The sequence below is a fragment of the Phyllobates terribilis genome, unplaced genomic scaffold (assembly GCF_046119375.1).
Source record: "Phyllobates terribilis strain yellow unplaced genomic scaffold, ASM4611937v1 Scaffold_4__5_contigs__length_816908805, whole genome shotgun sequence".
NCBI lineage: Eukaryota > Metazoa > Chordata > Amphibia > Anura > Dendrobatidae > Phyllobates > Phyllobates terribilis.
Genome location: NW_027362764.1, coordinates 697,008,723 through 697,023,891, shown reverse-complemented (window position 1 = coordinate 697,023,891; position 15,169 = coordinate 697,008,723). Strand labels below are relative to the sequence as shown.

The window sequence follows — 15,169 nt, the reverse complement described above, 5'->3', positions numbered from 1 at the left end:
TTGACAGCCTTTTTTCTGACCATGTGTCCCTCCCATTCAGTCACAGGTGGTTTTAACTAGCTCTACCAGCCCATACATTGTAGGTTAAAAGCCCAAGCAGAGACATATTGTCCATACAGGCTTACAGCCCAAGAGTGGCATATCCAGTGGTAGCATAGCGTAGTTTCCCATCATACGAAGGTGACCTTGTCATGGTTGATGGGCACACATAAATTGGCCAAATTATGCGCAAAAAACCTTCATTTTTCAAAGTGATATTAGTCTAGATACAATATTTCTTATATTTTCATGTATGGAGTGCCGAAGTTCTTTTTGCTATTCAAACTGGTCAGTAACACCCACTTTTGGACTAGGAAAATCCATTTGCTGGAGACTGGTGCTACATGTGTAAAATCCTGTCATAATTTACTGTCCATCCACGTAGTCAGTCCTCCAATCTATTTGTGTGTAGCACAAGGGCGGACATACCATTGGTGCAAAATGTGCAGTTGCACAGGGGCCCGAGAAGTAAGGGGGCCACTATTTCCTCCAAAGTAGGTGGAATTGTGCATTATGATGAGCTACTATACGGAAAAGGGCCCATGTGGTGTAGCATAATGCAAACCCATCTTACAAAGGGGATTGATGCCGTGAGCAGGATACCTTATGGAGAGCAAAAAAGGAATATGAGCTACGAAATTACTGTTACAAGTGACAAGAAATAATGGTAACCTATTTCATTGTCTTGGGGGGCTTTCTACATCGGTAGGGGTTCTGCTTCGTCATTTATTCCAATATGGGGGCTTGATTGTAAGCTTTAGATATAGTATCCCATAACAGTTGTCACTTTTTAGCCCCTGAGTCCTAAACCAAGGAGACATCCACACTGAAAATATGCAGTGCAGGTGACAGCAGTAGGACATATTCCGCACCTATAGGTGTCTGGATGTCTATAAATAGGTGGCCTCCACATACATAGGCTTCTGTAGGTTACCATAGACTATAGGTGCAAAACTATGATGGTCACACGTGGTGGACACACAGCCAATTATAATTATCTGTCTGTATTTATCTGAGGGAACATTGCACAGTGAATTATGGTCATAACAGAGGAGGTTTCATGGACTTGCATTCACTCACTGAAAAATAATCAGCAGTGGAAATTATGTATTTATGCTGTGGAAAATGCATATGTGTAAATGCATCCTTATAGTATAGACGATAAGTGAGTGCTTCCTAGGTCAGTTTCACGCGTCCATTTTTTGCATATGTAAAAACTGAACCTATTTTCATTAGTGTTGTGAGTCAGATTTTCTCGTGTCTGGTCAGTGTGTCCATTTTTTACCTTCAGTGTTTTAACAGTTTCACTCATATGCAAAAAAATAAAAAAACTGATGGAAGTTTCTCCAACTTCTCCTATGAAACCAGGACAACGTTTCGGCAGCGCAGGGCCTTTATCAAACCAAAGAAAAAGAGAGATATGTTTGATAAAGGCCCAACGCAGCCAAAAAGTTACCAAAAGGAGGACGTCTGGTGCCCTTGTTGCAGGATTTCTCTGTATTGCTACAACCTTGTGAAGAGGTTCACCAAGTGTTCACGGACAGGAGAGTTGTGCACGAGACTCATCAATAGTATAAGTGTTCGTCTATGAAACAGTGAGTGAAGAATAGAGATGAGCGAACCTGAACTTAAAAGTTCGGAGGTCATACCGGACAGTTAGTATTCGGCGCTAAATGCCAAACACGGACTTCTCTCGGAAATCTGATGTAAAGTTCGGAGTTCCGGGGAAGTCCGTTGCAGAGAGAGACAATATTTTCCAGCTCAGAAGTTCGGGTCTCCATTGTTTTCAATGGCGTTCGGGTTCGGGTGCAAGTTCGGGTAAAGTTCTGGTCCCCGAATCGAACTTTGGAATAAAGTTTGGGTAGGGTATCTGAACCCGGACTTCCACGGGTCCACTAATCCCTAGTGAAGAACTGATAGCACAAGAATGGTATCCATGTTTTCAACAGATCCATAGAATTGCATGGGTGCATTTGATACATGATCCAGATATGTCTCGCTTTAGTGTTTTTTTGTTTTTTGTAGATACTCGGTCTACTAAAAAAATGGACATGTGAACAGCCCCATAGACCATAATTTGTTTGTGTTCTACCCATACAAATAATTCTCTTTATGCCACTACAAGGACCTAGACATATAAAGCATGTAGTAGACCAAATTTACATATGGAAAGACATTATATATATATATGTATTATTTTATTTTATTATGCATTGCTTATATAGCGCCATCATATTAGTTTTACATATACTATCATCACTGTCCCCATCGGGGCTCACAATCTACATTCCCTATCAGTATGTCTTTGGATATATATATCTGCATCCTCAATTTTAGATTTTATAACAGCCCTTTTTTTCTATATCAATATTATCCAGCACAGAGAGGGGTTAATATCCAGGGACGTCTGCGGTGGTTAAACCAATAGACGTGTTTGAGGCATTATGTTCAGGACATCTGAAATTTTCAGAAAAAAAAACCCCTCCAGAATGCTGAGCCTGAGCTTTCTATCATTGTTGTAACTTGTTCCCAGCTCAGCCTAATCATTGTGCAATGGTTGTTCACAGGACTGTGGTTAACAATTGGAGAAATTCAATTTCCTTGACCGTGGAAACATTCTTTGGGGAAAACAGCTCAGTCCGAGACATGATATGATCCGATAATATTCGTGCAGACCATTAATTAATCAATGGGATTTCCAAGTGCCAATAAAACCTCTTTGCACCCCGTCGAAGGACTGTGGGTAAATGCACAACCCCTGTACTGTAGGCTGGAAACTGCTATGCCAAAGGTTTGGAAAAAAACACAAAAAATGGCTAATTTCACACTGTCCAAAACCCGCGGCATTTCATCATCCACATTATGGTCACAATACTCTGACTTTTTGAGACTTGCATTCTGCATTTGCATTTTGGCTTCCTTTGATTATGGGGCAATGACATAGGTGCATAGGGCCAACAAGCCACTCGGCCCTGGCCAGGGTAATTAAATATAGGGCTAGGTCCAATTTTTTTTTTTTTGCCTGGAGTGAAAGAAAGACGCTTCTGTATGACAGATCTCTTAAGAAATCCTGTGGGATCCTATTAACTTATAATAGAGCCGTTAAGTTTCTGCCTTTCAATGCAAAATTATGGCATCTGCAGGGATTTTATCCTTACCATCAGAAATGCTGACACCCTGGATGGGAAATGAAAAAGGTCAACATTAAGTATGCCGATCTTGTGGGACATGAAATAAAAATACTTCTCTTATAAGACTTGTGTAAAAGGGGTTGTCCAGCCATAGGCTACAAGTCAGCAGACGTGTGAATCCTCACATTGCACGCACTGCGACGGGTGCAGACGTAACCACAAGTAGCATGCAATTTGCATATTTCCAGACACATTTCGACTAGACATTTCCAAACACGTCTAGTTGGCACCGCTCCTGACAGCGGAGAATCCTTACAGTGCACAGTGTGGATTCATAATTCTATAGTCAAATGACTGTAGACTTGTACCCTAAAGCCGGACAACCCCTTTAAGTGGGTTAAAAAAATCATTTTTGGAAGCCATAGACATTTTCTTAAATCAAAGTATTTCCAGTATATATATGATTTGCATACATGCGGTCACATGCCAAATAGAAGTGCGCGATCGCATTCAATGCAAGTGTATTGAGTGAGGACAAACACAGTCTAGTGGGAATGTGGCCGGAAGCATGCAAATCTCATACTTGCACTCACATGACCACCCGCCAACAGCACTGGCAAATTCTCACAGCGGGCATTGCACGTGATGTGGGGATCCACATTTTTGCAGTCACGTAAAGTGAATGCAGACTTGTAGCCTAAGGCCGGACAACCCCTTTAATTATGTGGAGCAGCCTTCTAGTAGGTACAGTATAGGCTCATACCGTACAATGAAAGACTTTAAGTAAGAATGGAAAAAATGTATTTAATGTATGCATGTAATTTCAGGTGACAATTTAGGATAAACTGTCATGTGTACATGAATAAGAACAATTTCTGGACACTATATCACTTATATCCTTCATTTTTTGCAGACTTCATTTCAAATAATTTAGCTGTTTCTGAAAGAGTGGGTGGAGACTAGCGGCTATGATGTCTCCCATACACTACACACGGACATGAAGAATTCCTGCTCCCCCTTCTTTATGTAGCACATGTTCGAAGCAGCAGCGTGTAGAACATAATACTGCAGTACTGAGTAGTGTACCTGTGAATCCAGCTCTGGGGTGAGATCAGTGGTGGACACAGATAGAATAGGGCTCCTGTGCAAGACCAGTATATGGGCCCTTTGCAGTACAATGTCTATCTATTAGAGAAGCTGATTTCTACTTTGGAGGTGGTAGTGGGTCCCTTTACCTCTCTGCGGCTGCGCAGGCAGCACCAATGATATCTCCATCCCCGGGTGAGATAAAACATCTTCTAGAAAGCAGCAAAAATCTGTGCATATCTCTTTATTTCTATGCTCCTCCCCTCTCCATAGACTCCAATAGACAGCTGTAATCTCAGGCCCCAGCGAGCTCACATTCTGTACTGTTTTGATCAAGACGGATTTGATATGTTTTTCAGATGGGTTATGTTTTCAGGAAGCAAAGGGAGGAGAAGAAGAAGTGGCTCATAAGTGGAGAAAGAAGCATCTTTTTTTCTGATAAGATATATTACAATATTTCCTATATTCGCTTGCCCAATCAAGACTCTGTTCACACCTAATATCTTGAAGTGTCGTCAAAGCCATGGCAGGTATGATGAAAATGTGATTAAATTGGATCTCAACAAAATCTCATGCTACTGTACTCAGTTTTATGTTTTTTTAAGATTGCCCTCAGATTTTTGTAATTTTTAACAACATACACAGCTCCCCCGGCTATTTTATTGATGCTATTGCTACATAATGGTAACGTAATGGAACGAGGACCGATGGTAACGTGAAAGCTCCAGTGGAGAAAATACAAAAGAACACAGACAAAAAGATACAGATAAAGCAAAAAACATATAATACACAAAAAAATTGCTAAAATAATTCTTACCTACTCTGACCCAGCAAAAAAACAAGGCTCAAACACCCCCTGACCTATTGATTGGTATATGTTGTCAGATTCTGCGCTCCTATTTTCCGTGCAGCTTTATGATTAGGTACCAGATCCACAAACAAAGACTATAAGAACGTATCATCCATGTAGAAGTAAACGGAGATCACATTAGATAGGAAAGCAATAGGACAGCGGCAATTCTTACATTAACCCTTACAACCCTACTCTTTTTTTTCAAGAGGTTGGGGGGGTATTATTCCAAATTGTAACAGAAGGGACTTAAATGCAGTTGATGATTACTTAAGCCATATTGGGCAGTGGAGAGAGAGCATTTAACGTTATTAAACCTGCCCCAAAACATTGCAAGTCGCTTTAATTATAATTGACCTACAAGTATTATTGTATTTCATATTTTTATCAGTGTCCATCGACTGAATATGAAGAACTGGTCACTTGGGGCTTCATAATGCAGGTCGTATTCATATTATCCTCCTTCATTAGAAAAAATAGAGTTTTGATACGTCTACAATAAGGTTATAGGGAATAATGTTTTGGATTACTTTCAAGTGCCTGGTAGAAAAAGACACTGGATATATACAGTAGATGTATAGAACTGTATGACTATATTGTTGTGTTGGCTCCTAATAAAACAAACTGTGCAAATAGGTTTTTCTGTACAGAGTTGTATTAAACTATACTTTCCAATACAGTTGAGGTAGCAAAATGTATCAATGTACGACAATGGGACACACAGTCTATGGATCAGTTAGATATCAAGAATTTTCCACCATACTTATTCCTGATGGGTCAATCCGATATTACCTGAAATGCAATAATACAAGTTTACAAATAATAATGTACGGAGACAAAATATTATTTTCTCTCAATTGTTTATTTTTTGTTATTTGTTTAACTACTAAATAATAATAATAATAATAATAATAATAATAATTGATAATAACGAAGACTATCAGCAATGGCCTCGTCATCTGAACTAATCCCAATCCCATATACATATTATTTTTTATTTTGTCCTCCAATCTGACAAGCATGTAAAAGTTGGAATAAAAATATATATATATAAAAAAAAATGTAATGACCAGAAAAAGAAATCACTGTATAATAAACCTAGAACTGTACAATGTCAGAAAATGAATCTCAAGTATGATAAAGTATAAGAATGTTTTTCCAATGGGATTTACGTATCTTCAGATAAAAGCATAGACTTCTGATATTGGGTAAATTGGTTCTTCAGGAGACCTCTGGGTCTATACGTACCTTTAGTTCTATTACATATGTACATCTTCCTCTGTCTTCAGGGATCCTCTTAGCTGGGATCTTCTGCCTTGGGTCATGCTAAGCAACCTAGAGACATTGGATGAAGAGAGGTAGGGCGCAGTTACACCTCTTTGTGTTCTGCACAACCATTACTTAATGCAAAAACAAACAGACTGAAAAAAAAAATGAAGTAACAGAAGGGGATTAGTGGAGACATGTGAAAGAGAGGCTGGGATTGTAACTGCACTGTCTGCACAGTGATGAGTCCCAGGCAGAGAGGCAGCCAGGAGGAGCTCTGCATCCAGATGGCCAGGGAAAGTGCTGCTCTTGGGTTACTGCAGGGCAGGCAGCTTGGGAGCATGTTACAAGTCCACCAGGTCTGAGAGAGGAGAGAACAAGGGAGAGTGTGAGTATAAAGAAGTAACTGGCAATGTGCTCTCCCCATTGTTAGCATTACTTGACCCCCTGTGACCTGTGCAAGACACAGATGTCTGCTACCTCTATCACCTCCCATTGCTGGGAGCCCTCCCACCCTTGCACCTGGGTAGCTGAGCCTGGCTGTCTGCTGCCAGTGTGCTGCTTGACTTTACAGGGAGAGCTAGAGAAATAAACATAGAAGAGAAGAAGGAGGGAGGAGGAGGAGGGGAGGACGAGATTGCAGCCTTATGCTGGAGATCAGAGCAGATCAGGCTCCTTCCTCCTCCATGACAGAACCACACACCACTGCTGCCTCTCTGCAGACCACCAGTGACAGCAGCAATCCTTGACTTCTCAAGACCACTCTTGTCTACAACACCAGGATCTTGTCACCCCCCCAGTCCTGCTTCTTCCCCTTCCCCACCCCCTGCCTCAGTCTTGAGGAGCTGTGGGCAGCTGGAGTTCGTCACTTAGTTTGGACTTGGATCATCTGGACTTGCAGCATTCCTCCTCTTCTTCTTCTCCACCACCAGCACCTTGGTTATTAATATTAATTTGCGCACTTCTTCTCCTCCGACCTCTTCACTTCTGCACATCAGACAACAGGAACTTTTATTTGCAGTTACTGTACAAGCCTGTGGCGAATGGTGGGAATTTCAAGCCCCTTCCAGTGTAAGTAGCATCATTCTCAGAGCTTCTCAATCAGCTGTCAGACCTGGGACCTCTTCTTACCTGGTTTCTCCAAGCTCCACTGCTTCATTTTGGGATCGTGGGGTGTATAGCCATGACAGTGCTGCTGTATATGGGATTCTAAAATTATGGAAATGCACTGCATTAATATTTTAGGGGGATGCATCTGAGATTTGTAGGATCTGCAAGTTTCAGCTCTTTGGTGATGTTTTTGTAGGCAATGTGCACAGTATTCTGTATTTATGGGGTGATCCACTAATGAATTTTGTATCAATAGGTTTGTGCAAAGTATGGAGATCAGTCATCCTTGATTACATGTGTTGGAATCAGGGTGCTTTGCATATTGACCTACAGTAGTGCCTTATAGAGAGTATATTCTATTGTATGGGCCAATAATCTTTTCCTTGGCATCCCCATGTCGGACATAAGGGGGTTCAGCTTTTAGTTATAGAACAAAGACCTCTTTATAAAACTTATGGTGGATATAAGAGGCTCAGATGCCTGGACTGACTGCAAATGTGGAATATAAGAATATAATATGGAGGGATTGTGTAGTAGCATATACAGTAATGTGGTATACAAATATCCATATATATACATATGTATATGTATATATATTTATATATCTAGCGAGAGAGATATAGAGAGACATAGACAGCAATAACTGTATACTTCACCATATATATATATATATATATATATATATATATATATATAATGTGGTATACAGTTAATGCTATCTGCACACACATATATATATATATATATAGAGATATATATAGCATTAACTGTATTCCTCATTATGTATATACATATATACACACAGCTCTTCTGCAGACAGACAATATCAGACTGAATGCTCCTGATGATAACATGTATCCATGTATGTCCATCTCTGCCTCCTCTACTGTATACAGTCATACTGTATGTACACTATGGTGCAGGCTGGCTGACATAAAACAGAAGCTGGCTCACACTCCATATACAGTATGTTAATAGCAACCCCAGATACAGATATAGTGACTGCATAGTCCTACCATCAAAATGGAATTGGAAAAGCCAAGTTGCAATAGTAATGATAATATTATTATACACCATAAAAACAGAATATATTAAGAAGGAAGGTCTCCAGTGAGTGGGTCCATATGGATGCTGCCCCCATAATGTGTATATTCTCATACACAGTTGTAGTGATCAGTGCAGGGTTTGGCTGTAAATCACAGCCACATGATGACCCCTGTAATTGATTGATATACCGCTGTAGGTGCCTGCAGTCTGGGATAAGGTTATATAGGCTGACAGTGAACTATGTTTATATATTCTTGCTGGAGCCTTTAATCCTGTGGTGGAAATGAGCAGGCATCTGGCCTTGCTGCAGAGCAGATTGAGTCTGGCCAGAGATAAGCAGGAGCAGCTTTGGGTGGCTGATAGTGTGCTCTGTGTTTCCTGGTGGGACACACAATGTCAGGCATAGTTTCCTTGCTGTGGAAGCAGATTTCCTTAGGAAACACAGGCAGCTTCCTCCAGTGTTTTTCAGGCTCCAGCAAACCTTTCCAGGAAATGATCATTCAGATCAATAGATGCAATTTGCTTGGGAAATCTGTATTTTGTGGGTACAGATGTTCCTTATGGACAGACATATGGACAGTGGCAGCTCCCAGCAGCCTGCCTGCTTCTATATTTGGTTACACTGGATCATTTTACTAATCAAGCTGTGTGGTTGAGGCCAGTATTACTGTATATTGTGATGAATGCTTAATACAGTGCTGCAAAATTATTAATGGGTCAACTCAAATAAATCAATGTGTATAGAGAGGAGCTGATATATAGCCTGGACCTGCAGCAGAGATGACTGACAGATGACTGGAGGTTGGACACAGTATCATTTATATAGGGTTAGAGGTCAGTCTAGAGACTGATGGAGTTATCCTTTTTGTTGTAGAACCCAAAGTCCCAGCTTGATTTGACATTATGCTATATTTATAGAGAGGAGAAAGCCATACTTTTTAGGTTTTGATACTCTTCTGTATATAACATCACCATCATTATTATTATTACTACTATTATTATAGTTTTTGACCCTTCGCTGTATATAACATCATTCTTCTTTCATAGTTACATAGGTTGAAAAAAGACCTAGGTTCATCAATTTCAACCTTTCTCCACCAATTTCTTCTTCTTCTTGTACTTCTTCTTCTTCTTCTTCTTCTTCTTATTATTATAGTTTTAACGCTGTGCTCTATATAACATAATCCTTCTTCTTTTTCTTCTTATAATTATTATTATTAGTATAGTTTTGATACTGTGATCTATATAACATCATTCTTATTCTTATTAATAATAATAAGAATGGTAATAATAATAGTAATAATAATAATAATAAGAAGAAGAATTTAGTATAAATGTTTAGTATTATTGGTGAGATGAAGTTGATGCTTCTCCCCATAGTTGTAATATACTTATCTGCTCATCTTTTAATGGGACCTAGATGCATGTGATTTTCTAGTGCCACCTGGTAAAGTGATGTGACAGCCATTGTCTGCCTCTGTGAGATAGCCTGTCAATATGGAGGGTGTTTATCAGGACAGTGCACTTGGCAGTTATGTGCACCTTTTAATGATGTCTCTTTTCCAATTAAAGAAGGGTCTGATTATAATAGTAGATAGTGTAGCTGAGTATATATTGTGTGATGAGAGCCCTGTGTGCTGTGGGAAGCTGTCATGTGTCCTGTGCTCTTATCAGCCTCTGCTATGGAGGTGATCTGGGGACTGGGTGCTCTGTTCTCACGCTCAGGTCTGACTCCCTCATACAGCAAATGTTGTGTCCCATCATCATCATCATCATCGCTCCCAGCTCCAAGTCGCAATCTGTCCACATTAATAAGGTGGTCACCAGGACAGTAAATTGTATTATATATACAGACATCTAAAGTGCATCTAAAGTATCTATCTAATATCTATCTATCACATATCTATCTGTCTGTCTATCCCACCCTATCATTAGTCAGTCAATAACATGTGTCTATTTGTAAATAACTGGGTTGAATAACATAGTTATTTGCAATCTTATATAGTGAGCATAATCTCTGTCCAGGTCTATTAATATATGAGAAAAGATCTATATATTTCCATAAAATGTAATAAATTAATAATGTATTTAAAAATAAACTAAAACTTGAAACACTTTAGATATATCCTATTTCTTAAACTGAAAAGGATATTTAAGTAGCTGTTATTGTAACTACTTGTAGCTGTGAAGTCTACATTGTAGCATCTAATACAAATTGGTATAGGGGATGGCACATGTATGACCTTATAGGAAAAAAACAGGATTCAGGCTCTGAAAAAACAAACAAACTAGTATTCATAAAAAAAAATAAAGAAGATTGTGTACAGATTCATATTCTAATAATTTCAATGTTTAAATTAAAACCATTCATAAAAATGTCCATGATTATTTGATGAAGTATATATGTATATATATATATACTGTATATATATAGTGATCTGAAAATTCTTTCAATAGTGTACAAAATGTAATACATGGTATACAGTGAAAGACATATTTATATATATATATATATATATATATATATATATATATGCACACAAGTGCATGCATATATATAAATTAAATAAATCTGATTTATCTAAAAAAATATGTAAGTAGATGGATAATAGGTATATATATATATATATATTAAGCAGGTTACATATACAGATACACATTTTATGATTTTATGTTAAACATATAGATATACATAAAGAAATATTTGCTAGATAGATATGTGATAGATATGGGATAGATAGATAGATAGATAGATAGATAGTAGATAGATAGATAATAGATAGAAAGTAGATAGATAGTAGATAGATATATAGTAGATAGATAGATAGATAGAAAGTAGATAGATAGATAATAGATAGAAAGTAGACAGATAGATAGATGATAGATAGTGACATGAATGGCCAGGACATCTGTGTACAGTAAATATGAGAATAATGAAGATAATAGATGTGCTGGTCATCTGCTGCATTTCTCACATTATCACAAGGTACACTGCACAGCTCTGCCCACACACTGCACCTCACTGCCCCCTGGCACTGCCAGCCCAGGAATTACCCACTTACCTATCGATCAGAACAAACAATGTAATCCCATAGAGTGACACTCAGCTCTGCTTCATCTCTGTACTTTTTTTTATATATAAAACATTGCTTTGTTGCTATTGATATCTTTTATTTGTTGAGAAATATTAATTTATTTGTTAAACACAGTAGTAACATTCTAATAAATATCAGAGTAATACCATGATGGGGATAATATCTGTCTGCTCAGCTGCTGTCACAGATATGTCCATAAATAGATCAATTGTATGAAGTGCCATCACCCCCGTGTTTCTACATTATTGGATTAGTGCTGGATTTGCGAGAGACCCCCGTGTATATGTAGTGATCCTGGCAGTGAGAAGTCTGCCCCCTCCCCCACCTCATCACACACAATATGTACCTGGTAATAGTGCTGTGCATGATCCCTATATAAACCCTCTCTGGCCTTGAACTGACTGTCTTACATTGGGACTTTAATTAGTGATAACATATCATAGAAATAGAAAGATCTGGTATTGTGGAGACATGAAATAGATGAGCAATATCACATTAACACTTTCTATCTGTCTAATATAGTGTCTGTTTAGCTATTTTAATTTATACATGTACATATGTTTTATGTAAGCTATCTGCTAGTAGTTATGTCTATCTATCTATAGTCTATTTGTCCCTTTATTTATCTATAGGCTATTTTTATGTATATGTATACAAATTTTAATTTAAACTATCTGCTAGTTATCCTTTTGTTATCTATCTGGTTATATACCTATTTTATTTACTGCTACTAGCTGCATATATATATATATTTATACACACTTATATATCAAAATAAATACATAATAGATAGATAGATGGATAGATAATAGACAGATACACAGATATATATTTATATATATGAGATAGATGGATAGAGATAGATAGCTAGATAACAGAAGGACAAATAGCAGATTGCTTACATTAAAATGTAGGTGTAAGTGTATATAAATGTACAAGACTGCACTATATATTATGTCTTAGCTCTGTTTATCTAATCTATCTATCTATCTATCTATCTATCTATTATCTAGCTTTCTATCTGTATATCTCTTTATATAGTATGTATATATCTGTACATACATATGTACACCGCTGTGCTAAATATTATCTCTTAATTCTATTTATCTATCTAGCCAATATGTCAATATATATATATATATATATATATATATATATATACATATATATTAGATAGATAATATATACATATATATATATATATATATATATATATGTCTTTAATATAAGATGTGTAGATCAGAATATAATAAGAATAACCTAAAGGAATAACAGGGTTCACCATCTCGCTGCCATCATTGTATAGACATGAGGGATTAATACCCCCAGCATCAGGATGATCAAAAACCACCATTGTCCTCTCACATGACTGAATTACCATCCCCACATCAGCCTGTGAACTGCAAGCCTGCACATTACCCCCTGTATATATAATGCCATATACAATCATTGTCAGTAATTAGCCTGAATAATTAATAAAACAAATTAAACACCATGGAGCTACATATTTCTTAGCATCTGCTGGAGGAGAGAGAGGCAGCGAGCTGCTGAGGATTATATACTGGAATTTTCATTCTTCTTATTATACATGCAGCTTATGTTTAATTAATACTTGGAGGCCATGTGAACCCAGAAATATGTGCACAGATGTAGCAGAGCCAAATTTATTTCTTGGTCATTGCCATTTGTCATACAAAAAGAGAAGTTCATATATATATATTTACAGTATATATATATATATATATGTACGGTATATATAAAAGTGTTGTTTGTACGACTCTATTGTGTGTGTTGCCGTTTCTTCGACAATGGCAGCATCTGTGACAGATCCTTAAATAAGAAATGAGGCTTGAAATGGCAAAACGTGATGGGATGATACATTCTCTAAATAATTGATGTAAAATTATAGAACTGACGTTAATTAATGTGGCCAAAATTTGGTCATGTTCTCTGATACAGATTGTATATTTTATGGCACAGAAAAAATGAATAATATATCAGGCCAAAAATAAAACGCTCAAGTTATATTCAAAATGACGCTCACATTCAGCTCTGCTACATCTGTATACATATTTATTTAGGAGGAATTTCCATGTGGTACCAAGGAGTGGAAGGTGTGATATGGATATGTGCATGTATTATGCTCTTCTCCAGGCCCCATCCTGTGCTCTGTACATTGTCTCACTACTCCTTTTTTTGTTTGTTTTTCTGAATCACTGTCTTAAATCTTTGCCAATTTCTCTGCAGCCCACCCCTTCCTCCTGTGTGGCACACACCTTCCTCTTCTGTCTTCCCCCTCACCCCTCTTCCATGTGGCCCTGCTGATACTGTAATCAGCCTGCTGCACATTGCCTGTCTCCTCAGCCTCACACATTGTGCTGTGCTGATGACAAGCTCTGGCTCTAGATAAGCCAAGAAGGCTGTTCATGAATACAGAAGCCACCGTCCCTCGCCTGCCCTCAAACATTTCTTTTCCCCTCTCCTTCCTCTCTTTTGTACTCACCATTTTTTTCTCATTCGTTTTGTCACATTATTATTTTTTTTTTCATGTTATCTAATTCTGAGAAGTTTTGTAACGTTTTAAAAGTTTATAGAACTTTTTCTTCTGACCGTTTCAATTATTTGTATTTTTATTTTACATCAATCTATCATTTATCTATCTTTTATCTTTCTTTCTATCTATCTTTTATCTTTCTATCTATCTATATTATTATTTGTTATTATAGCACCATTTATTCCATGGAGCTTTACACGTGAAAGGGGTATACAAAGCACAAGCAATTACAATAATTTTGAATCATACAAGTCAGCGACTGGTACACATATCTTTGCTATATTGAGGTCATACAGCTCAATCTTATATCTGTCTTCCATATAATCCACTTACATAAAGGCCATTACACATAGTTTTGTCTTTTGGGATTATATATGTGCTATGTAAGTTTATAAATATATCATGTTTGTATCTGTATTTGTGTGTAAGTATAAGGTGTATGTTGCGTGTTTGACTTTTGTATATATGTTTTTGCCTGTATGTGTCTATACCTATATCGTTTATGTGTCTGTGTGTATATGTGTAATGTATGTACATGTGTGCGCGCATGCCTTTATAGATTGTATATAGTGTATCTGCCTGTGTGATGTGTAAATAGTATACATGCCTGTGTATGTCTGTAAATGGTACATGTTCCTCTGTGTGTATGTTGTGTAAATAGTGTGTGTATAAGGATAGTATATAGTGTATGTACACATATAATATGTGCCTGCATGTGTATATAGTGTATATGCATGTGTGTGTATGGGTGCATAACTTGTGTCACGATGTGTGTTAACTGGCTGTGTGAATATACAGTGTTTCTGCCTGTATGTGTTTATGAGTATAGGATGTATGTGAATCTCTATGTATTTTTGAGTATAGTATTTCTGAGCATGTATGTATGTTCTTTTCTATGTTTATGTGGGTAGTTGTGTGTCCGTGTTTCTGTGCATGTGTGTGTTCATATTGTAGTTGTGTGTGTGTGTTTCTGTGTGTGTTCGTGATTGCG

The 15,169-nt window shown here is 37.5% G+C and overlaps 1 protein-coding gene across 1 annotated transcript in view; it reads left to right on the top strand.

Moving 5' to 3' along the window:
* Positions 1-6,777: 6,777 nt before the first annotated feature.
* The window catches only part of RUNX1T1 (RUNX1 partner transcriptional co-repressor 1), a 167,680-nt gene continuing 159,288 nt past the window's right edge, over positions 6,778-15,169 (top strand). Inside the window, exon 1 of the mRNA XM_073679576.1 lies at positions 6,778-7,443. Coding sequence (XP_073535677.1) covers positions 7,416-7,443 — 28 coding nt within the window. The 5' untranslated portion in view covers positions 6,778-7,415. The remainder of the gene's footprint in view (positions 7,444-15,169) is intronic.